The 26,544-nt window shown below is 36.8% G+C and overlaps 1 protein-coding gene across 1 annotated transcript; it reads right to left on the minus strand.

Annotated features, from left to right (window-relative positions):
* Window positions 1-7,451: 7,451 nt before the first annotated feature.
* LOC127802429 (homeobox-leucine zipper protein ANTHOCYANINLESS 2-like) lies at window positions 7,452-14,021 on the minus strand. Its single transcript, XM_052338230.1, has 10 exons — window positions 14,005-14,021; window positions 12,655-12,944; window positions 12,337-12,554; window positions 12,124-12,241; window positions 11,322-12,011; window positions 11,069-11,170; window positions 10,705-10,917; window positions 9,227-9,401; window positions 8,729-9,096; window positions 7,452-8,364 (listed from the first exon to the last, which is right to left on the minus strand). Exons 2-10 carry the CDS (start codon window positions 12,835-12,837, stop codon window positions 7,978-7,980), a joined length of 2,454 nt encoding a protein of 817 aa, XP_052194190.1. The 5' UTR covers window positions 12,838-12,944; window positions 14,005-14,021; the 3' UTR covers window positions 7,452-7,977.
* Window positions 14,022-26,544: the final 12,523 nt, after the last annotated feature.

The following is a 26,544-nucleotide window of genomic DNA, read 5'->3' on the forward strand; positions in this document are numbered from 1 at the left end:
GTTTCTAAAAATACAAAAAATAAATTTTATAATGTGAGACATGCTCAAGCTTGGTTTCGGGTGAAATAAGGTTGTCGTAAGAAAAGTTGTCACAAGGGAGTTTGCCACAAGGATGTTCGCTGCAAGAATATCTGTCCCAAGGATCTTGCCACAAGGATTTCGCCATAAGAATCTTGTCGCAAGGATTTCGCCACAAGAATCTTGCCTCAAGCACCTTTGCCTTAAGGATGTTACTGCAAGGATTTCGCCACGAGAATCTATCTCGTCACAAGGATTTCGTCGCAAGGATCTATCTCGCCATAAGGATCCTGCCTCCAGCACCTTTGCCTTAAGGATCTCCCTGCAAGAATCTATCTCCCCGTAAGGATCTTGCCTCAAGCACCTTCGCCTTAAGGATCTCACCGCAAGGATCTATCTCGTCACAAAGATCTTTCCTTAAGCACCTTCGCCTTAAGGATCTCGCCGCAATAATTTCGCCACAAGGATCTTGCCTCAAGCACATTCGCCTTAAGAATCTTGCTACAAAGATATGACCTTGTTGATACTTCAAAAATAGAGAAGGCTCGCGAGAATCCTCGCTCGCGACGACCTTTCTATGCCTAAGTCAGTACTCGATTCAGATAACTGTTCACGAAAGCTGTAAAATGTAGTCAATGTGTCAAAATTTTACCAGATTCAAAAGTCCATTTCGGTGTCTTGTAGCTGGGTATTTATAGGGCGCAATTCTCAAGGATGCATGGTATTGACACGTGTCATTTTGTTGAATGAGCCATGTATGAGGTGTGTGGCCGCAAACCCAAACTGTCGCAATCAAGCCTTTGCCACAAGGATTTTCCGGCAAGTCCATGCGGCACACTGCCGTGAGTCTTTTATTTTTCTTTAAAAAATCCTCATTTTTCTTGCTCTTGATTTTCTCTGTACAATAGTTTACAATTACAAAACTCAGTATTCTGTCTCTAAACCTAAGTATCATTTACACCGAATTTCTAGCTCTCACAAGTGATTTACACACTTTGAATAACAAGCCAAGTATCATATTTTCCTTATTTATCAAGGTTAAGGTTTCATTATCTAACAACAATTAACAACTAACTAGTAAATAGGATTATGCACTAAAACATGAAACCAATATTAGGACTAAAAAATAATCTTCAAGATTAATTAGGATTTCTTGTTGAAAATCCCAACAAACCACCACCTCAGCGAGAATTCCTAAAAACATTTGCTCATTCTCCGACTACGACCATGACTATCTATTATCGATAATCACCAAGATCATCTTACTCCATTATAAAATGTACAACCACTTAGGCACATATCGTCCTAAGATTTTCATGGCACAATGTTAAAAAATACCTTGTTGAAAAACTATGGTGCAACTCTTATGCTTGACTTCCTTGAGAGCTCTTCAGCCATCGACATCCTTTCCATCACACACCATGCATCATCGTCAAGCCAATGCGCGTGTGCAAACTTGTGGACTCGCTATAAGTATCATATCCTTTTTCATGGCAACTTTGGTGGTCTAGGAGTATGCCATGAGAATGTATATGCCATCTTTTTAGAAGAAATCTTCATTTCCTATAATATTGAGACACGAACTTCTAGCGTCACAATCTTTGGAGCCCTTTGTCAGACTTACTCCATCAGCGCGACAATTTATTTTCATATGATTGGATTGTTTGTATTTCTAGCAGATCATTGTTCTAGATTTTTTAAAGCTTTCAAGAGTTGGTTTGCCCTTCAACACCTTGTGTAATCCGTATTGAATAAAGATATCTTTGACTTGTATTTGTCACAAGCTAAAATTGATCTTCCCATCAAACTTTTTACAATCAAACTTCAACATGTTTGATGTATCTTTTACGTATTAGACGACTGATAATCTGGCTTTGATACTACTTGTTTGAAAAAAAAAAAAAAAAACAAAAGATTCAATCATACTCAAATACAAGAGATTTTTACGTGCAAAACTCTAAAAGAGAAAAAAATCACTGTCGTTAGGATGATAAAGAAAAATATAATTATATAGTAAAGTTTATAACTCCAAAACTCAATATTTTCTTTCTAAATTTAACTCTCAATTACACCTAATTTCTAGCTTTCACTGATCTCTCACAAGTGAATTTATTTTAAAAATATTATTATTTTTGTTAAATAAATAAGTATATGAAATTATTTTAGATCGCATCTTCTAAACTAAAAAAAAAGAAGAAAGAAAATGGTTCATCAGTCACTATATTCAATTTCACAAAAAAAGGTGCAGCTAATATTAATTTATTAAATACGTAAAAATAAGGAAGTATAAAGTCAAACAAAATGAAACTTTGAGGAAAATGACGTATGTACGGGCGGAGAGAGGGTTGAAGATGAAGGAAGGAAGAAGGGAAGGAAGGACGGATGGATGCCAATTGGCAGAGGCCAAGCACGTGGCCGATCTTAGCGCAGTGACAAAACTGATCCCATCGCCATCAAAATGAAAGAGAGAGAGGGAGGGAGGGAGGGAGGGGTCTCGCAAATGGTTAAAATAGTCCATTCATTCCCTCTCTCTCTCTCTCTCTCTCTCCCACATGGGTCCTGTTTGGTTGCGGGGCTGATCGTACTCCAATGACTGTTTTTTCCATTAAATTGATTTATTTTTTTTCTCTGGTTCAAATTACGACGTTAGACGATTAAGGTGAAGTTACTGACACAACACGTTAATATTCTCATAGTTTGGTTTGGGGGTGGTGGTGTTCATATTTGTTCATTCGCGCTTGGCGTGGAGTTGGCAATGGCAATGGACCCCTACACCCCGCCATTAATTGCACCGAAACGAAGAGTGTCTACATTCTTCTTCTTCTTCTTCTTCTTCTTTAAATTAATTAATTAATTAATTAATGCCACAATGGCTGGCCTGCCTGCCTTGTCACCCGCCCAACTCTCCTTAACTCTAGGACGCCCCCCCCAATAACAAAATACATATATTATTATTTTGATAAATTCAGACATATATGTGTGTAGGTAGTAGACACACCACACCACACACACACACACACGTGTGCAAGCCAAGTTAAGGTTCCCAAGGCCCATCAAAGTTGAAAGTTCAATTACCCTCCACTTCAATAAATGCATTTAATGTTTCATAGAATAATGCAATCCAATTAAAAGTAAAACTTGACCAATGCCATCCCATTAATTACACTCTCTCTTTATTACCCTTATTATTATTGAAATCACCCTTTTGTTTGTAGCAGTTTGCCCTCCGAAATGCTTTTCATTTTTTTTGGGAGAAATATAATGAATAATTATTTTTATCACCCTCCAATTGTCATGTCACATTCTTATATAATTTAATTTGTTCGTTGATGCTGCCCTGAGTCAACGAAAATACCATTTATAGCAATTTAAGTTTAGGTTTATTCTTACCATCTTTAATGTCTTGTTAAGCATAATTTTAATTAGTATCATCAATCAATAAATAAAAGTAGGGTGTTCGTTTCATCAAAATTAATTAAATTAGACCGAGATGAATATTTTAAAGTATTTTGGATTAAAAATTGGACCCAAATAGATTCATACAGTTCGATTTGATTCATTTTCTGGAGCTATATATATATTTTTTCATAAGTTTTGTAATTTAATGTTAATTTACATAAATAAATATTTGTTATAATAAAATATTTTATATCATAGCGGATATTTATTTTAATTATATATATATAAGGAGAAATTATTCGATTTTGGGGTCTAAAATGGGGACGGGGCTAAACCCCACCGAGGACCAATTTTTTCTTTTTGTGTTTGATTTTAAAGATAATTTGTAAAGTAATTGGCCGCATCGGCATCGGCATGGCACAGCGGCATGGGCCCCCAAACCATTGACGTAGTCATCAGCATGCATTCACATATATATATATGTATATGTGCGGGTGTGTGTGTATATGCACCATACCGAATGAATGGCCCACGGGCTAGGGATTGAAATACGGTTGATGTATGGATATTGAAGTTTAGGGTTGGCTAGTGGAGCCCACCCGCATTTGCATGTGGGTGGGGCTGGGCAACCCTGCAACCCTTGTCTGCCGGCCCAGTCCCCTCTCCATCTCAGGGGCTCCAGGCTTGGGGTAAATTCCTCGATTGATGGAATCGGGTCGAGTTTATGGATCTGGGCCGATCTAACAATTACTTACCTGTTTGCTAATAACCCCCCCCCCCCCCCCAAAAAAAAAAAAAAAAAAAAAACCACATTTTTTTAATCTTTTGTCACATTGTAAATTCAAAGTTTTCTTTATATTTTACTCAATTTCTTTGTTAATGTAACCTAAATTCTCATAATATTTTACTCTTTTATTGATTTGAGTCCCAATTTAATTGGACCTGAATTTTATTTGGATTAAATTATGTTATTTGTGTCGTAATTAAGTTGATAGAGAAGGAACACTTTTGTTATGACCACCGTTATTGTGGACTATCGTTGTTGGGGTCGTGAACCCATGTTGGTGTTGACTAAGAGAAATGGAGAAAAATTAAAGAGAGAAAATAATAAAAAATATGAGAGAATAATCTTTAAATATAAAAATATTTTAATTATTTAATTGGATTAACTAATAGCGAATGAAATCATAACTTAGCATTAAATCTGAGAAACATTCGTTGTATTTTTTAAATGTGAGAGGTAATTCTTGTATTTATCTTAAATTTTAGGATATTCACTATATTTCATAAGCAATAAAAATAATTCTTATAATTATGTTAAAGGGTAGCACATGTAATTTTTTTTTTTCAAATTACATGATCAATTATAATCCTATTTTCGATAACGTTAACAATTTTTAAAAGTTGAAAATTTTCCTTCATTTTAACCAAAACCTATCCTATGTTTTCAATAAAATGGTATAATAACTATTTGATGATTTATAATTTATAATTATGGATGTACATGGTCCTCAAACAAATTCATTTGCATATTTATTTTAATAAATTTTTAAATATATAATTATTATATATATGTCTATTCCCTTTATTTATATTTATTTTACTTATAATTAATAAAATTAATTAAAACTCATTTATATCTCTATTTATCAGAATTATTATATTATTTGCTTAATTAACTCTCCTCTATTTATAATTATAAGTTATTGTGATTAAGGGCCCTTAGAATATAAGTTAAGTGATCGGATAAATAATATGTCAGTGTCAATCTAATGAATTGTGAATTCGATCCTCACCATGTGCAAGAATCAAATACCCAACTTACGATTTATCTTTCTTATCACAATCAATAACATGAGTACTAAGAGACAGGTAAAGATGACGAGTACTAGGAGACGGGCAAAGACGATCATCCCTTGTGATTAGGGAATCTCATGATATAATCTATCTGAAAGTATACATAAAAAATTCGGTTTATAATGTCACTACCCTTCCCACAGCGGCAAAGACTTGGTTCGATGTTAAAGGAAGAAACAAGATGGTCACGGATGGAAAAGGGGGACACACAGAAAGTGAAGTCCTTGACTCCCTTGTCTGGAAGAGATGATAGAGAGTAACTATAGATACAGATGATGGAGGAGCCGAAGAATAAGAAGAAGAAGAAGAATAAGAATGGAACAAACTATTATATAGATATAGACGAGATGGGTGGCCACTCAAAAGACCACACATTAGGCTCCAATTTAGACCTTTAACCAGAAGGGTACATAGTGCTTCTGGGTCAATCTAGAGGGATTGAAGTTTTCTTCCAACTTCCATCCAACATCAATCTGGGGACTTTTCAATTTCAAATGGGTAGTTTTCCATGGTTTCACACTGTGGTGTCACCATCCCATGAGTTTGCTAGCTAGGTACTCTTCCCCAGGGAGGACCACCACCACCACCATCTCCTTATTAATTTGATTAACACTTGGACAAGGCCCCTTCCATGACTTGTAACTCCCAAATGGGTAACCCACACTTTGGAAAACGGTGGGAGCATTTCTAGCCGAGGGATTCGCTAAACGTGAAAGATTTACGTCAATCATTGTGGATTTAAATGTCTTAATTATTCTTCTTGTCCAAAACCCTAAACAAAAATATAAAATAGGTAGGGACGAAACACAATATTTGACAAGAGCCCAGTAAAATCACATGAACAGGTAGGATGAGTCCGAATGGGCGAATGGCCCCCCCAACCCCCAAAACCTTTTGGGCACTTGTTAGTTCTTAGGATGTTTGGTGGTGGTGGTGGCAGCGGCGCTGCCGGGTCGGGGCAGAGGGCGGCCAGGCACGAGGAGGTTGATATAAGGGATGGAAGCGTAGTGGAGTGGCGGTAAGCACATCATACGGATATATATAAAATAGGATTAGCTAGAGCAGCTAGATACATATAGCACGTTAAAACAAAAAAACAGACAGCTTGCTATTGCTACATACCTATTGCATTCAATGCATTCCCAACAGCCTCTGCCACCCTCATTTAATGCTCGCTTACATATATTTTTACATATAATTTTGTACATATATCCCCTCCTCCCTATTATCACACATGCATGTATGTATGTATGTACACTTCTCCATCGCTAAAAACACATATAAGCCCCTGAACTTATCCCATTTACCTACTTATGTCCCTTAAACCAGAAAGAGAAGGGCTATTGTACCCCCCACATATTACATTCCTTAAATTTTAAAATTTTGTGCATTACGTACATGCATTTAGACAAAATTTTATTTATGTTAATATAATATATATGTTAATAAATTATATATAATTATTTATTATTAATAAATTATGTATAATTATTAAAAATATATTAATATTATATATATGTTAAATATGGTGGCTGTTATATATTAATACAATATATATTGATAAGTTATATATAATTATTTTATTATTAAATATTGATAAATTATACACAGTTAAATCAAAATAATTGATATTAGAGATACATGCACTACTTGTCGCCACTGCCGACGCCATCAAAGCCTTCATTGCCATTTGCCGTCGTTGCAATTGGCGGCTTGGGTGGCAGCAAATCTAGTTGCTGGCAACGTAAGAGGCGAGCGAGCCAGCGGTTTATTTATTTATTTAATAATAATTATAATAATTATAATAATAATAATTATATGTTTATTTATTAATTAATAAAATTAAACCTCTATTGCAAACAACAGTCGTTTGACCATAGAGTTTTGAAGCTTAAGCTTAAGTCCCGTCCATTTCAATTTGATACCTCCATTAGTATAAAGGAGTTAAATTGATAAACATATAAATCAAAATTTCAACTTATAATCATCTCCATCTTTCTATATATAAGATTAGATTATTATTGTATAAACTCAAATAAATCCACCAATAAGAAAATTATAAATAAGTTATTGCCTGAATTAAACCACCAAACCATGGAAAGTAACAGTTTGCCAAAGCCATTACACCACTGACCACTACCAGTTTGATTATTATTATAAATAAAGAAGAGAGAACAGAGGCCAAATTAATTAGTCAAAATTAACAAAAAGGCATTTCAAAATATTTGAGTCAAATCAACAAAATAAAAGATAAAAAAGAGTCGGCCAGGTTTGACTCCCTCCCTCTCTCATCACCATGCAGCAGCAGCAGCAGCAGCAAACTACTAAGTAGCTAAGAGTACCAGAACTTGATCCAACTCGCCGGGTCGAACTGAGTCAATACCCGAACCACCACCCTTGCATTACGCGTACCCCCCTTCTTCTGAGTCACACTCGGTCAGCGTTTTGCTATTACCGCGCCTGCAAGGATTTTGACCACACTTGCGGTTCGTTCTTGACTCGCAACCCAACATATCACTATTACACAGCAAATTTCCTCCCACTCCCCCCCCCCCCCCCCACCACTCTAAAAACCCACAAAAAAAAAAAAAAAAAAACATAATAATAATAATAACAATAATAAATGAAATTCATCAAACATGTCCATACGGCATACGGCATACGGTGGTTCATCCGGCACGCCAGTCTGACTTGACCCGGCGATCAGCTTTCGCACTGAAGAGCAGCTTTGATCTTCTGGACGGTGCAGGATATGAGATTGTTCACCGTCTCCACCGACTCCACTGTTAGCTTCGCCGTCGGCAGGCTGTTCACCAGGATCTGGAACGCCACCGTCAGCAGCGACCCGCCGCCGATGCGATGCGCGGCGCCGCCGTTGGCCACGTTGTCGGCCGCCGCCCCGCGGGAGCCCGGGCCATCCGGCACGATGGCGAAACCGGACGGCAGCAGGGCCACGTAGGCGGAATCGCCTCCGTTCATGACGACGTGCATCGCCGGGATGTCAACCGGCGCGTAGACGACGAGCGAGCCGGCGGCATCGATGCAGGTTTCCTGGAGGATGAGCATGCTGCTCTGGTTGGCGTTCATGGCCTGCGCACAGAAAACAAAAACAAAAAGAAAAAGCCCTCAGAACAGGGACGTATTTACGGGGGCATGCCATTGGGTGACGTCAGGGGGGGGGGGGGGGGCAGAGTCGGAAAAGGCAGTCAGTGTCCTGGACATTTTGACTTTCAGAAACGCTAAAGAAAAAGTTCAAAACTTGAGACAGTGTGTGTGTCCTAAAAATCTGAAAATTCTTAACCCCAAAATGTCCACATGGATGCTTCCAAAATCTCAAAATCATTTTATTTTTCGAAAACATTTCATCTCTCAAACTTAAAAAAAAAAAAAAAAAAGAGTTGCCAATTCCAACAGAACAGATCATGAGTCAAGGAAAAGGGGCTTTAGTTATTACGCTGGCGCGGAGGAGGGAAACGCAGTTGCCATGGTCCTGGCCTTTGGCGATGTGAGCCATTTCCTGCATGGGGCCACCGTTGGACAAGATGTCCCATTCGCTTCTAAGTCGTTCATCCCGCAGGAAGTCGAACAGCCTCTGTGGTGAAACCGGCAGCCAGACCGAGGTCGCGGCGCTGAGCACGATGCCCGGGGGCTCGCCGGGATCGTCCACGCTCTTCCGGGTCATGACCCGGACGTCCTCGTCCACGTTGCTGGCCGACAGCTTGTTCCATTTGTGCACCGTCGAGGCGCAGACGCCGGCGCAGAAGTTGTTCGTCATCCGCTGCGCCAGCTTCAGCATGCTCCGCCGCCCGCTCGCCGTTATGGCTGAAACCAAAAAAACAATCATTATAAAAAAAATAAAAAAAATAAAGGCTCACGCTCAGCACAACGAACAGCAGAAAACAAGAATTTTATATTAGTTCTAGTTTTGACATTTCAATTTTTTTTTTTTTACCAGTATGATCCCTCGTTGGTACGGTCGACGACATCAAGATGGCTAGGCATTCGCACTGGCGTTGAAGGGTGGCCACCCACCTCTGGGCGCCGAACCCCATTCCGGCACCGACCAAGGGGTGATAGAGATGGTGAATAATGCTCTCGTCGTACTCTGCGTGCTCTACCCATGTAACCTGCCAACATCATTTTTCTCTCCGAATTGGTATTATTTTTTTTTTTCTGATTAAAAATGCAAAGATAAAAAAAGTAACAGAAGAAAGAAAGAAGGCAAATATGCAAAATCATGGTCCTCAAATGCAACAAAGCACAATGAGTAGGGGGTAGGTACACACCACAGGAAACCAAATAACAGCGTCATTTTACCACCCAAAGAAAAGCATAAATACAAAAACCAAAAAAAACAAGGCCACATCTTTTGGATGGTAATGCAACGTGATCTCTATGCAAGAAAGCATTTTGGAGGAGTCAACACATATATCCATCAAACTTTTTATCCAACACCGCAAATTGTGTAAAAGTCAACATGAAAAATCATGTTCCCGTCATTTTACTTAAGCTGGCAGTAGCGGACAAATCCGGGCAAAGACTCGAGATTGGCTGCAAATTGGGAGCCAACACAATCAAACCCATAAAAAAATCGTTTAAAACCTCATTTGAGCAAGATTTGGGGCATAGAGATGTGAACTGCAGACTGGAGTGGCTTGGATGCTCTCAAATGACAACAAAATAGCCGGTCTCCGGCTTTGACTACCAAGTCCTCATTTTTTGAGCAGAAAAAACCAAAGGCAGGCAGGCAGGCAGGCCTCATGGTGCCGGAAATTGGTAATGAAACAACTAAACGGATTAAATATATGGGAACTGATCGAGGTGGCATCAAAGATCGGAATAGAAACATCAAATCCATAGTTTATTCAACCCGATGTTAGAGGATTACAATGCCGCTTCTTTTCTTCTTTTTTTCCTTCTTTTTTTCTCTTTCCATCCATCTAAATGATATGAAATTAATGTGTCCCAAGGTGCGGAAATAGGAGTGATAGAGACTTCTACGGGTATTATAATAATTAGGGTCAGCCTCAACATGGTGGTGTACGGTTCTTATATAAAAATGTTTGAACCAATCTCAAGCAAAACCAGTTGTTGAAATTTGGGATTAGAATATAATTTGTCAGCAGAAGAAGCATCTAGATTAATAAAATAATGCCTGCCAAGCTTCTGATTTGCCAGGGAAAATCTTATCATAATCTATTTTAACCAAGCTTATCATTGTGGATATCCAGTGAGTAATCACTACTTGACAAAAAAAAAAATAAATCAAATTCTTGCTCGGAAATGCAATCAAAGGTTGTCAAGTCAAGTTCTAAAGATTTAGTCAGGCTCAACCCTCAATAGAAAAACTCAATAAATGTACAGGAAAATGGGTTTTAAGGTTGTGCTATTATGAGTTAAAGATGAATAATTTATAAGCTCTTTCTTTACCTTGGAGTACCCATTAGGCATATCCTGTACCACGCATCCAGAAGGAAGCCTCCGGCAGTCCACATATGTCGGTGCACCTGAAGTTTCGCGGATGCTATCGATCGACACATCAACCACAGCCCACACTCCCTCCGCATGCTGTTTGCAGAAGCGAAGGAAATTGACCTCGCGGACTGGAACCAATGGCGAAAGAACTTGCAGCTCGGCGTGCATCTAGTGACAAAAAATGGTAAAAGAAATTAGAATCCTTCAAAGAAACGCCATGCCCAAAAAAATATCTCAAGCAAACGGGTACTAGAGCTAAAAGCCCAAAAAGTTCACCCCCCCCCCCCCCCCTCCTTGTTTTCGGGTTCAGTGAAGTTACCAGCTGAAGTACACCATTTCTGGTTCCTCCCATGCCACTGGAAATTACATCAGTGGTAGTAGCTCTGGCAATCATACAAGGGAACATTTCGACCCATCGATTCTAGCAAAATTCATCAAGCAAAACCAGGATCAATCAACCAACGAAAAAGGCACAGAATCTTAAATTAGCCTTAATTAGATGGACCATCACAAGGTAAAGACATAACATAGAATCAGCTTAATTTGTTCGAGAGAGAAGATGCCAGGCTCACCGAGTCCATCAATGTCTCCACAAGAGCCAAACTGTTTATTATAACCATACCAGTCTCTCTTGAAGCCTCGGTGACAAAGCCATTTGGTTTCAAGCCAATGCAAGGAGTGAAGGTCCTCAAGTACTCCTCATGGTTCATTATCTCCCTCCCTCCTTCGAAGCTCCTGAACCAAAGGGGCTCATCAGTCTGAGCCATCTTAACCAATTCATCCATGGCAGCCAAAGCTATCTCCAAATACATAGATCTCTCCAGAGACCTCTCGATACCAGGGACACCGGTTGAAGGCCTGGCTGGAGGCACCACTGCTAAAGCATTCGAAATCCCAACACCAAAATCAGGTCCCAAAGGCAAAGTTGTTGCAACAGTACTTAGCCCACCAAAGCCATTGCTCCCAACGCCAAGTTCCAAGCTCGAGTTTGGCATTGCCGGGGTAATTGAAGTGGCCAAGGACGAAATGGGGCGGCCCAAGAACTTGCCGGCAAGAGCACAAACTCGATCTAACTCATCCTTTAGCCGCGCATTCTCAATCCTAAGATGCTGCTCCTCCAGAGATATGTCACCAATTATTGCTGGACCACCACAGTTGGTGCAAATCGGGTTCCTCATCGCTTCTCTAATCGACATGTTTTCAGCTCGAAGCTTATCATTTTCTTGCCTGAGAATAGAGTTCTCATGCCGCTCCAGTTGGGTCTGGGGCAAGAAATCAAAACTTTCTCGATTAGCCCATTATTAATCAACGGTACTAAAGAACAAAACACAAACAAAAAAAAATAATAACAATCACATAAAATCCTTCCATTACCTTCATTTGGGTCCTCCGATTTTGAAACCAAAACTTAACTTGCCTTGTCTCCAAGCAAAGCCTTTTACTGAGCTCCAACCTTTGCTTCTCATCGGGATGAGGACACTCCTTGAAGAGACTAAAATCAAAACAACAAAACGATGAGAATAGATAATGAATCAAATCCAACTCACTGTTTATTTTTCGGGAAAATCAAATGCGACTTTCTCTTACGCCTCCAGCTCCTGAATTTGTTGTGGAGTGTGCCGGTGGTATCTCTTCTTCCTCGGCGGCTTGTCGGCGCCTTCTTGATCGTCGCCGGACGCTCCCTCCATGTTATCGCTCCCAGATCTGCTCTCGTGATCTTCTTCTCTGCTTCTTCTGCCAACATTATTCGCTTCATAGTGCTCAGGAATTCTCGTTGCCTCGCCTTGACCCTCCATACTCGTTTGCTTCAAATAAAAAACCCAACAAATGTTAGAACAAACCGGGGAGTCTCTAATACCAAGTTAGAAGAAACACGAGACCCAAAACAACGAATATGGTACTTACAAGGGCAAGGGAGAGGCCAGGAGAGTTGAACATGGACTTCGCGAGAGAAGGAGAGACGAGGCGCGGCTGAGAGATTGCACCACTGGGCATGTTGCTGTTGTTATTGTAAGGGATATCGGCGACGATTCTAGCACCGCCGCCGCCACCACCGCTATTAGTATCGAGAAATCCCCCAAAACTCATGAAAAAGGCCCCCTTTTTCCCACCGTCTATGAGGCTTCTCTCTCCACAAATCTACGGGCGCTTCTGAACGGGTGCGTGAAATAAATGCATTCACAGATAAGCATCCGCTTCAACAACCAACCCAGAAAGAAAAATGGATCTCTTTCAAAACAAGCAAGAAATACAATGACCGGAAGAACTCAGAAACCCCATGTACAAAAGAAAAAAAAAACTGGAAATCGAGAAAAATAGAGAGGTAGAGGAGACAAGAGGGCAAACCCAAATGTCTCCAGCTTCCTCTCGGCTGTGATTTTTTGGAGAGAGAGAGAGAGAGAGGCAAGAAAAAAATTGAAGCTCTTAATTTGTTGATGCTTGGCACTTGGTTCTTTATCTCTCTCTAGAATCCGCTCTCTCTCTCTCTCTATATATATACCTAGGAATCTAATTTCTTTACTTACAATCAAACCCACAAACAAGCCTGAAAATGCTCGAGGGAAACCCTAGTTTTGGGGGGCGGGCTGTGTTATTATGCGTTTATCGGCTGCATCTGCATGCTTGACTATACAAAAAAGGGGATTTGGTTTTTCTAGTTTTCATGAGCTGAAAGAAGAGAGGAGGCGAAGACCACCAGCAACAAAAGCAGAAAAAGAAAGGCTCAAAAAGGTCTGCTGAACAGGGAGAAGAGAAAAGAAACAAAGCAAAAAAAGGTGAAGATAATACGCAATATGTGGACTATTCGAAGCCTTACATATACATAGAACCAAACAAGCACAGAAAAAGGGTCGGTTGACTCTCTTCCCTTCATCTCCCCCGCCCCAAACTTTCTCTCTCTACAAATTTTCAACGAGGACAGTGAAAATCTGGACAGCCCTTTTTAACCCTTTTCCGCAAGCAACTGTAAGAAAAACAGAGTTACAGACAGTGGTTCAGATCCGTGGATCTTTCTCCATTTCTCTCTCTCTCTCTCCCTCTCTAAACTGTACTTTCTCTCTCTACGTATATAAATATATATATTTAGCGTTGTTGGGATCTGTAAATACACGAAGATTAGAAGCATAAATTACAGCGCATGGACCCAAATCTGAAAAAGGGTCTCACAGACACCAACTAGTCAATGCTCTCACACACTCTCTCTCTCTCTCTCTCTCTCCTCAATACGGAGGAAGAGAGCATTGGCATGAAACTTACCGGGGGTGGCGGTAGAGTCAGGTGGTGGTTGGGGCGGCGATTGTCGTCGGCGGTTGTGAATGCGTTGTATGGAAACTGGAGAGACCAGACCGAGCTGCTTCAGGGTTTTGGAATACCACGGACAGCTCGCGTCGCTCGGCATATTAAGAAATTGCATTTTAGGAAAACCAAAAACACAAAAAAAAAAAAAAAAAAAAATCGTTTCAAAATTGAAAAAACAAAAATGTAATTATAACGTTAACAAAGGACAAAGGTCAACCAGCATTTTCAACACCCATTATATTATATTATTATAATTCTAAAATAATTTAATAATTAATAATATATCATCATCATCAACACATACACACACACAAAATATTAATAATAAATTAAAACAATTACAGATTGAGCGAATAATAATAATAGTAAAAATAAAAATAAAAAATCTAACAAATTGGTGTCATTAATGGTTGGGTTTAGATTTAATTAGTAGTGTAATAATAATATCCGTAATATCATCAACATTGGTTTTAATGTGAAATATTTTGTGATTAATGTTTCAATTTGCTTCCCTCCCATCCCATGTTTGGATCACAAAAAAAAAAAAAAAAAGGCTTTTTATATTTATTATCAGATAAAAAAATAATTGATTAAAATTTTAATGTTATTATTGATCTTATATTTATTTATTTTTGATTTCATATTGAGTTAAAATGTTTAATTGATTTTCATTTAAATAATTATATGAAGTATTCATTCCACGATTATTATTTAAAGGTAATATCTTCTCATTAATAATAATATATCATTAATACATAAATTTATGTGTGCATGGTCTGTAAAATTATGATTGATTTTTACTCATTATTACACACTTAAAAATAAAACGCTATAAATTCTCATAAACCAAAAAAAAAAATTAGGGATGTATATGGTCCGATTTGACCGATTTTTGACATTTTTAGTATGTCAAACTACTTGTGTAATTTTTCTGTTAAATCAGATCGCGCGGTCTAATTTGGTGTGATTTTCACAGTTTGTCCAAAATATCCAAAATATTAATCCACCTATTTTCGTAGTGTGATTTTCACAGTTTTATAAATTGTTTCATCAAACATTTAGCCCTTAAACTAAAATAAATAAAAGATTACATATAACTAATCTTTTATTTATATAGTTTATGTATGCATAAACAGATTGTTTATACCATCTGTTTTGGTTCATGTATATAAACATCATGAAACAAAATAAATTATTTTATATTTTTTTTATTATTACATTATAATCGAACGATTTGGTTTTGAACTAAACCGAGAAATCCTCAAACCGTGCGATTTATGGTTTGAAGATTTCTCAAATCATGCCGGACCGCCCCCCTTAAAAAATCTAGGGATACGATGCGGCGCGGTTCAATTCAATCAATTTTCGTGATTTGTTAATTTTTTTGAATATTCCTAATTTCAAGCCTTTGAGGTTCATCAAATAAAATTAATTGTTTTTAGACACACCCCTTTTTAATTACTTATTAGGATTTTTGTTTAAAAAATAAAATAATCTTAAAGAACAAGAAGTAATAAAAATAAAAAAAAATTAACTTATCTTTTTTTTTTAAAAATCTAATACGAAAAATAACTAACAACAACGATCAAAATTCTTGGGACAACGAGGAAGTGAATTCTAGTGCACAAATTATAGAAGAAGGGGTTTTTCACCCAATTTTATTTAATCTTCTCTTCTCTTCTGTTACAAAATTTTCTTGTTTTGAGTTTTTTTCTCGCACATCTAAATTATCTTATACGATTTATTTTTTCCAAACGTAGCTCTAATTTTATTAAGTATGATATTATTTCTTATTTAGTATTTTATTTTTTAAACACAAAAAAAAGAAAAGAAATAAAAAGTGATGACCACTTTAAAGAAAATATATTTTGACCATAAAAATGGTAAGCCTTAAGGAGGATTATTTTACATGTAACTGCATTAATTGCTTTTCAACCCCCTCCCCCCCCCCCCCCCCCCCCCCCAAAAAAAAAAAAAAAAAAGAAAAGAAATCTTAATTCATATAATAAATTATTTTGTTTTGAAGTGATTTTGTTGCACTATGTCAGTCAGTCACACATGACATGAGACATATTAGGTATATATATACAAAATATATTAAATCTTGAAGAATCCCAAAGGAATAATTATATATGATTGAGTATTAGGAAGAAGACAACAATATTAGTTTATCGTAAAAGGATATGCATATTGATTATTTAACATATCTATCCACTCCTTCCTTGTCTTTCACATATTCATTTTTCCCTTACTCACCCCTTCCCAAAATCATGCCAAACAAACAGTCCTCTCTCTCTCTCTCTCTCTATAGCTCTATCTCTGTGACTGTATATATATATACATATATATGTATATCTATTTTCCATGAAACCCCCCCCCCCCCCCAAAAAAAAAAAATCAAATTAAATTAAAAGCAGCTTCTCTTGACATGAATCTTATGTTGGGGGGTTGAGCATGTCACCTCACGTGACTTGATAAATTTAATTATTAATATATATGGGAGAAGTAAAATCTTTTTTCGTATGTATATATATGGTATTTTATTTTCATAGGAAATTCACATGAAATCGAACTTAGGCATAGTAATTGAAAATGTTGTTGTGAATGATTCCTATCGTCATTCATTAGTATTGGTGTAGTTAGTTATCATTTGGTTCTCATTGATAGTGAAATAAAAAAAAAATATTTATTACGCATAAAAAAATATTAATTTTAAAATAAAACGTCACTTGAGATGATTGTCTTTGTGTGATTCCCAATGTTTGTGCCTTTATTACATCAAGAAAGGTAAATCATAGGTTGAAACTTTAACCTTTGCATAGGACGAGAATCAAACTCATAACCTACTAGATTGATATTAATATATTACTCATCCAACTACTCGACTTATGGGACAAGAAAAACGTCACTTGAAATTATATTACGTGGCTTTAGGGTTTGGAAGTGATTTAATTAACTTGTCATCAAGCAAAAGTTGCCATTAGTAATGGCTAATGCAAACTAATCCACACTGAAAATAGTGATTTGAGCTCACCCCTTCAACTTTGAAATTATCTAGCTTAGATCTAAAAAATTAGCCTAATTAGGTAGACCAATTAAGCTATAAATGCCACATCTTTTCCCCATCACCCTTCTTTTAATTTTGTGACATAAAATTAGTAAATTTGACATGCACATCAAATGAATGACAAAAGGCCATCTTGTCTAAATCAACTAATCAAGTGTGGGTATCTTGGAACCAAACTTATCATCTTAACTTCAAGTCATATATTCAATAGTTAATGCTTAAATGATCACATATTATATATATATAGTTCATAAGTTGAAGAATGAAAAGCCTAATGAGGGTTTTAAATGATTAATAATGTACATTATGTCATTTTTTTTTTTAAAACAAACAAACATATAAATAAATAACTTCCTACATCTGTCAAAGTCATGCATATATATATATATATATATATAGGTTATGTACCCAAAAGAAAATTCCCCATATTTGGGACAAACTTAGGGCAATCTATAATTAGTTACAATAATAACACTCAAAAGAGAATTAATTAGTAATCAGGTAGAAGGTTTCAGCATTATTAATTAATTATTAATAATGAACAACAACAATAACATTATTAACCCCATAACTAATTATTCTTTAGCGATCCGAGTTGTGTGCAGCCCAGCATTTAACACTTAGAACAACAAACTTAATTAAATACCAAATGGAGTGGTCAAAATCGGAGTCACCATCAGATATGAAGTCAACTACACAGGAAAGGGCCAAAGGGCAAGCATGTCCTCAGACTTGGTAGCCCAATTCTCAAGTCACACACTTATATATATGTGTATATATATATATAAGCAGTCACCCCAAACCAGTGGGAAAAATCAGACTATTCAAATGAATGCATGTGGGATGCTTTCTAAGTTTCATTTGCACATTCAACTACCAGCAGTCTGGCACTTGCTGAAAACTGAAGAGTGTATACCGCTTACATTAATTAACAGTTACATATATATATATATATATATCACTTGAAATTAGAAAATAGTTTATTCTTGTGCGATTAGGGTTCCACAAATAACTTTTTTTTTATTTTTTATACTGTGTTTTTGTGAGTGATTACATATGAATATATATATATCAATTAATTTATCCAGTATATAGTGTTTAATTATAAGTTTTTATTAATAGAAAAAAAGAATAAAGGGGGCATTGAATTGAATGAGAAGAGAGAGAGATGGGAATGGGCAGGAAAAGAGGGGGGAGAGAATTAATAGCAGAAAAAGCAATGGTGAAGTGGATTGATGAACTACCTCAGTTTTCCATTTTCTGTTTTTTTTTTATTTTTTTTTAAATTTAATTTAATAAATTGAAGTGAGATGATGCATGTGGGGTGGGGGGGGGGAGCCCCCACCAGGATGCATCTAACAAAACAACCCCACGTCCCACAGTACTTACTAGTAGTAGAGTATTGTTATTGTATTGTATTTAGAGTGGTAGTAGTACGTACCACTGCTACTACTTAAATTCCATTTACTCTCAACCCCCTCCCCCTCCACCCCCACCCCCAATTAATAATTATTTAGCCCCATTCTTCTCACTCGCTGCATGTTTACCAATTAACTAACTGGCTGCTGCAGGACCACTCTATCATCCATATTATCTCCCACTCACCCATTCTTAAATATTGCTAAACCAAGCTCTGATTTTCGTCGTCTGCAATTAATAAGTTCAAGACATACCTCTATATATGGTGGCACTTTATCAAAATTGTTGCCCCAAAAACATTGTATATTTTAAAATTAAAATATGCTATAGTTTTCAGCTTCTTTTTATCTCAATTGGGCTATATATATATATATATTAAAATTTGTTTTGTGTTAAAATCTCTTATATTAGTCAAACAATAAAAAAAAAAGGTTTAACTATTCTTGAATAATCGTTCTTGCGCGACCCTATTGCTCGTGCTTTCAATTTCGACAGAAGAGATAAATCGTATGTGTGGAACTTTACCTCAATACGCAGGGCGAGAATCGAACTCATAATTCACTAGTGCGAACTTGACATATTATTTATTAACCATGCAATCTATGCCCAGGGACAAGGATTTAATTGTTCTATTCTATAAACTTACATGGTTAATTAAATAAGTCCATTTGAATATCATTATTCATAAGAATTTATTCCTTTTTGACTCCTTTAAAAGTTCTATATTTGATAATGGCTCTCAAATATGATGGCACTTTAGTTCATGAATAAATGGACAAATCAAGTGTAAATATTTATTATTTTAAAATTAAACAAAACTGACATGGACATATATATATATATATGTAATGTTTTCGAAATGACAATTGATTATTAAGAAACATAAAAAAGTTTTAAGTCCGAGTGACTTGAGTCACTCAAACATACAAAAAGCTATTTATTGAGTAGCCTATTAAGCCTTTTAGGTGAAAATATTCTAAACATAGGGTGACACTTGTTGGCCAAATATAGGATTTATCCAACAAATATTGCCCAACACAACACTAAGAAGTAGGATGTTGAATTTTGATATACCGTTTAGTGTGAAACAAAAGAACATCTAAATCAAACCCTTCAAAGACATCGCGAGAATAATAAATCACAAGTCTTTCTGTTTCTAGAGTTTGTTTTTATTTTTTGTGTTTGGTTTTCCTTTTGATTTTTTAAAAAATTGAAAACTTCAGGTAACACTCTTCCTATTTCAATTTTAACTTTTGAATTAATTTTGAATTTTATGTTTAGACAGTCTATTTTAAAATTTTTAAAAAAACATTCTTTTTGTCATTTTAAAAAATTATTTCTTAAAATAAAAATTTAAAAAAAAGTAAACTTTGAAAAACTGTTTCTTTTTTGTCATTATGATATTTTATTCAATAAATTTAATTATTAAATAATAAAATTAACTCTTTTTAATAAAATTCTACTATTAAAATAAAATAATAAATTACTAACATGCATATTAACAATAATTTATATTAAATTATACACTTAATAATATAATATATGTTATCTTATATTTTTAATTATAATATAGATATACTATATTTTTTAAATTTTAAATAAATATATAATTTTATTTTCAAAATTTAATAATAAATTTTTTAATTATTTTTCCTTTTCTTTTTTTTCTCTTTTCTTCTCCTCCAGCACCTTGCATCTTCTTCAGCACAAGTTCTATCGCAAGCGACCACCGCCGACCGAAAATTCACACAATCGGAGTCTACCATTAAAAATTCAACCCAAGGGGGTTAACATACACAAAAATGAGGGTTAACATACACACAAATGAATTAAATTTAACGGTTGGATTTTCATAGATCTAGTTTTTAATTTTCAACCAACACTTATATACATACTCGGGTGGTTAACTCTAATCGTCGAAAATCACCAGCCACGGTGGTCGATGGCTTTGACCCACTCGCTTATATACGCATTGTCAGTCACCACTAGCCACTGTAGTCAGTGGTTTCCGATAATTAGAGGCAACCACTCGATACCCAATGACTCATCGAACAACATACTCAAAAACCAATAAGAAAAGAGAGAAGAAATGAGACAAAACTAGCAACCAGTTGGGGGGCAATCAACGACGATGGTCGCGATGACAGTGGAGGTCAATGGCTAGAAGAAAAGAGAAGAGAAATGTGAGTCCATGCAGGGGTGGGGTGGGAAGGGGGTACTGGTGGGAGGGGGTATTGGTTGTTTTTCATGTTTACAATATTTGGGGCGTTTTCGGTTAATTTTGGTTAAAAATACTTAAAATAATAAAATGAGTTTTTTTTATAATTTGTTTAAAAAAAAAACAAAATAAACTTGTTTTTAATATTTAAAAAAATTAAAAACTCAAAATGAGTTAAAAATAACAAGGAGAACGCAGGTTTAGCTGCGAAGGAAGAAGACAAAAGATTGACAATATAATTAGGGTACCGAAACGATGCATGAGAATTAGAGATTGGTACGCAAGGGGGTGGAGTAGGACACATGATGCAGTCAAAGATGGAGAGATTTCATGATGGGTCATGTCAATAATACAATGCCCACTAGAAATTCGGAACCAATAAGCAAGCTCTCTCTCTCTCTCTCTCTCTCTCTCTCTCTCTCTCTCTCTCAGCTAAGAAGATCTTGGCAATATTTGCAGAGAGATCATAGCCTTCCAAGTCCAGAGGGCCAATAAATGACCCAAAAAGAAGCACGATATATAGCATTGCAGCTTTCAGTTGTGGTATGATCAACAAGTAATCACGATTAATATCGCATTTATGCGGATTCATTTGTTTCACATGTTCGTTGTAATCAACACACAAAACATTAACAAATGAGTGTCAATCATGACTAATGCCCTCGAAGCGAGGGAATCTAAGAGATAGCGAGAAAAATATAAAAAATTTATCTAATAAAGGACAGATGGTTCCCAAATTGAATCAGACTGAATTGCCATTAGCATAGCCTTTCGATCGACAAGATTATGATTGGCACTGTTAAGAGTAATCTTGAGTTAACAAGCGGAAAAGTTTTCTCATCTGTACTTTCTCATTATGACATGACTATTCTTGATGTATGATGTGATCTAAACCAGAAGAGGAAAGACCAGATGCACCATTTGATGTGCTCAATGTCATCTTAGCTTGAAATTAACGAAAACAAAAGGAAAACTACTAGCATACAATTTTACAGCCACAAAAAAACAGACAGATAAGTGGACACTAAGGTAACTCCCAAAATCATTTTGCTGCTACACAAATACTCTTCCATGAGAGTTAGGTTCTTTCTCATGTGTGACGGCAGTTTATCTAACAGCATGAGCGATCCGATCTCCCTTTTTGTGTTTTTTAACTTTGTTGGGTGGGTGGTGGGGGGGGGGGGGGGGGGGGGGCTCTTTGGCTCCAAATCACACCTTGTTATAGAGAACTTGGGGAGGCTGTGGAAGGCAAAGTTTTGGCCCCCCCGGCTCACTTGGTCAGCCGATTCAACCTACTTTTCCTGATCACTTGGTGTGAATCTTGAAGTACAACTGTTCCTTTTTGGACGTATCATTTTCCATCAATTTCCACCAAGAAATCCACAAGGTTACACCTGTAACAAGAGGATCGCAATTTCTTCTGACTGATAACTATTAAGAATCCGTACTATACTGTGGCAAAAGGTGGGGAAAAAAAGTACATAGGCTTGATGATCTATTTGGACTAAAGCAAAATTATGACATAAAGCTGGCGCAAACATTAAATCCGACGTGATTAACTAGGACCACTCAAAAAGATCAAGTTCTGTTTGGAAAAAAAATATCACTAACACGGTGAGAGAGAGAGAGAGACTGGAATCAAAATGTTTAATTGGAGAGAGAGAGATAGACTGGAATCAAAATGTTTAATTGGAGAGAGAGAGAAGAGAGAGAGAGAGAGAGTAGTGTCACCACTGGAATCAAAATGTTTAATTGGATTGCTACCATGTGGGGATGTTCAATATACGTCACAATAAGACCAGGTTAAATAATTGGTTTGTGAAGAACCAGAGAGGATCCAGACTATCATAGGAATTAGAACATGCGTCCTTAAACAGAAAGAGGAGGAAAAATGAAGCAGATTATCCTCCATCTCAAAAAAAGGGAAAAAAAAGGCAAAAACCGCAATTCATGGAGGAGATGTCAAATTCAAGAAACTTGGTAGTAACACGTCAATTGTTCTACTGGACAAATGGATCTACCTACCAGTAGATATAAGACATGTTAAGAATGTGGATTAACTAGGCAGGCTGTAACAAACTATAGTTTACAAATTAGAAAACAATAGACATCAAACTAATACAGCAACCTCCAAGCCATACAGCAGACACACATATCCTGGACTTCCCGTGATCCATGGATAAAAGAAATTGGGATTAACTTTAGGTATGTCTTGACCTTAACCTTCACTAGTGTGTAATACAATTTGTTTGCGCAGCAAAGAGAGATCAACCATCCATGACATCTTATCCATACCACGTTACAATATCAGGTAAACTTCTCTGGTTAGAGTTAATGAGAGCATCCAACAATTACAGACACAAATTCAGTCGAGGAATGTAAGAATGCTTTAATAAGACCCCCAAAAAAAGGAGAAACAAATAAGAGAAGGTTTGCAAACAAAATGTATCCCGCCCGGACAGCAGATAACTATGTGTCCCGCCCAGAAAACAAACAGAACTACAAAATATATCACGTCTGCAAACAAAATGTATGTCATAATGGGGAATGGTACAATAGACAACTTAGTAAAGAAAAGGTGAGGGTGTCAGAGAATATACTGCATGCCATAAACGGGATTAAACAGCCCATCTTACATGCCATAAACGGGATTAAACATCAAGAGCAGGGAACCAAGTCAAATGAAAAGACAGAAAAGACATACCCACCAAAACTAGCAACCTACAAGGGATTGAACTATATGGTTATGGTTTCAAAATTACGTCGTTATCTTTCATCAAATCAGAGACCTATAAAACACATGCTCACAGTTCATGCCCCCCGCTTGGGAATCTATGGTTTAAATTTCTCAATGTATTTTATAGCTATCTGGGAAAATTGTGCCGCCCCGAGGAAAGGTGAAGCTCGGGCCCTATTCGTTTCATACATCCTTGATGGCCTTTCCTGACAGATATCTTATTGTGTAGCATGTTGCTGGCCATATCTGAACATAAAAGGTAATATTTTATGAAGCTCAATAATCTGAGGCACCGGTATTAAGCGTGTAAAATTCCAGTTTCTTTCATCTAAAACTTCTGTCTATTTCATCTCAAAGCATGAACCGCTTGCTCTGTGTGTGTGTGTGTATTGGAAGGATTTCAGGAAGTACTAGGAAACATCTTTTACAAGCACTTCACTTCTATATAGCACCAGCTTGATAGATAAGAGTCAAAATTCTTGGGCAGTATCATAACCACAACAATAATATTTGTAAGGTACAATGCATTAGACAGTTTCAAGTAAAAAATAAAAATAGAAATGAAAACTCACGTAAAATGACAGACTAATAAAGTAGAATCAATCATGAAAGGCAGAGACAAGACTAGATACAAGGATAAATCCCTGCCCGGTATTTCACAGCAAGGTTGGATGTGCCAAGGGAAGTGAGTGTAAGGAGAGGTTCCCAGTTCATTGACCAAAGATGGCAACTATAGTAACCAAGACGACACTGAAACAAGCAGTTTTGAACTCATCTTTGCTCATTCACGTCTTCGTTCAGGCCAGCAGAATTCAGAACAAGGTTCCAGTGTTATGGATGTGTGAGTTGTTGTCATTCAAAATGCAACAACAGAAAACGCCTGGTTTCTGAATATGGTAAGTAGAAGACAGACCCCTGATAAGCAAAAATAAATCAAAAAGCCAACCAACGATATTTAAAACGTCACAGAAGCTAGTTAAATCCGGATCGAAGCCAAATTTAACTACAAATACCAGAACACAGCCAGCTTCATTGGAAATTCTAGAACCCAACTTGTTCACTTGAAATAGTGGTTCTGAAATCTGAACCATGAATTCACCACGAAGTCTTGTTTCACTTTCTACAAAAGTAACAAGACCTTAAATCAAATCGGTATATGAGGTCGTGGTTCCAAAACAATGACCTGCTTCAGCCCCATGATTTCACAGGAACCGGCTGGTTTCCAGAATTTTCAACAAAACTGACTGGTTTCCAATATTTCGGTTTAAATCTGGCAGGGATCCGGGTTTAATTGCTCAGTCAGATTATGCACCACAGGGGAAATGGAACCCGCAAATTCAACTATCGAGCAAGTGTAATGTGGGGGCTAATTAGCAATTAATCAAAATCTCAGATTGGAGGCAAGAAGCGTCGACCCTAGCCCTAGGTTAATAATTGCGCCAGCAAACACACAACAATGTAACTTAAAAATCCCCCGTCACCGTCAAACTACGTACTTTCAGTAACCTATTCAGGATTGATTAATGCTGTGTTCGAAAAGTAAGATTACGCGTAAGCATACATTTTTAACGCAAACCAAACTAAAAGATTTATTTTGTTTCCCCTTTCTTATCTACTGAGGATCATCGTTAAGATTCCTCCGTTGTTTTTCCTCCATGAACCTAATAAGGTTGGGTCCAAGCATACCTCATTCAAACTCTTGGCCACTGGACCGGAATGCGGCACCCTGGACCCGGAGACGGCGGAACCAAGCACAGCGATGTCGTCTCCGGCGGCCGACAATGCCAATCCATTGCCTTGCCACAAAATTCAAACTCAGAACAAATAATAACTTGACTTGCGAGCCGTTGTTTCGGCTCTCACGGATGGATGTAACAGAAAGAGCGATGTGCCGAATACCCATTGCCATTGGGCCGTGTCGTTTCTCTCTGACGTCACCCGACTCCAGTCCAGTGTCGGTAATTTATTTTATATATGGGAAATTTGAAAAAATAGGACTTTCGGTACTTAAGTTTGAAAAAATAGGACACTCTTAAAATCTTTGTAAAATTAAGATTTTTTAAAAATTAATTAGAGAAAAATGCTTTCGCTTTAAATTAACTATAGGATCCTGTCTTCTTGTTTCACGCACATTTTTAGTCACTTGCTGTCAATCTCTCTCTGCTCGTCTTTCTTTCTTTGCATATAAGTGTTGCTATTTCTTCATCAACCGTTTTCTTTAAAGTCATTGTTATTATTCCCTTTATAGATTTGATAGCTTGTCTCCATACCAGCATGTATTATTTTTTTATCTTTGAAAAACTTTGGCTAATGAATCTTAGTAACTTAAGTGATTTTAGAGTATTTTATCATATTCTCTGTGATTTTTTGAATAAAAACGTAATGGATTTGTAAATAAACTTGACTCTAATTCTTCATTCAAAAGCTCAATTGAGTGAAGAGTATGCATTTTGCTAGTTTGAACATATATCGGTTAAGTCATGATATATTTCAATCCATATAGGTTAAAACACAGCAGAATTATGAAAAATATTTTATATCAGTTGATATATCGGTTATGAAAAGATAAATATCAACCGATATATCAGTTTGGAAATGATATGTATATATCAATGTTATATTTTTTTGTGAATCATCAAATGTGGCCCATAGGTTTGGGGGGGCATTAGGCAACCATGGGCTGCCTTTTGGGCGCCTACTGGAGGGCCAATATGCAGCCACCTTTGGGCCAGCCCAATCCCTTGGTTTTCTGGCCTTTTGTCGTGTTGTTTGCAGTCGTTCCTTTTGCACGATTTTATCCAGGCCGTCTGTGCTACTTTATTGAGAGCAATCCCAGCCATTCAATTGCCCTATTTATCACGCCTTGAGATTGTTGATTCGGCAAAGGGAAAAGATGAAAGAACAGAGGGATTCGTGGTGGTCATCATTTAGGGTTTCTTCAATTTCTCTCTCCCTCTGTTCTCTTTCTGTAAATGTTGTACAGTTCATTTTCCCTTTCATGTTCTCTGGTTTTTTTGTCTTGTTTGAATGTAAGCTCTTAATCTGTTAGTGATTTTG

The sequence above is a fragment of the Diospyros lotus genome, chromosome 5, assembly GCF_014633365.1.
Source record: "Diospyros lotus cultivar Yz01 chromosome 5, ASM1463336v1, whole genome shotgun sequence".
Lineage (NCBI taxonomy): Eukaryota > Viridiplantae > Streptophyta > Magnoliopsida > Ericales > Ebenaceae > Diospyros > Diospyros lotus.

Coding starts and splice junctions, on each gene's coding strand:
- LOC127802429 (XM_052338230.1), bottom strand. CDS start 12,837: ATGAGTTTTGGGGGATTTCTCGATACTAATAGCGGTGGTGGCGGCGGC. Junction 12,555..12,654: donor CTGGCCTCTCCCTTGCCCTT/GTAAGTACCATA, acceptor TTTTATTTGAAG/CAAACGAGTATGGAGGGTCA. Junction 9,097..9,226: donor ACCAACGAGGGATCATACTG/GTAAAAAAAAAA, acceptor TTTTGGTTTCAG/CCATAACGGCGAGCGGGCGG.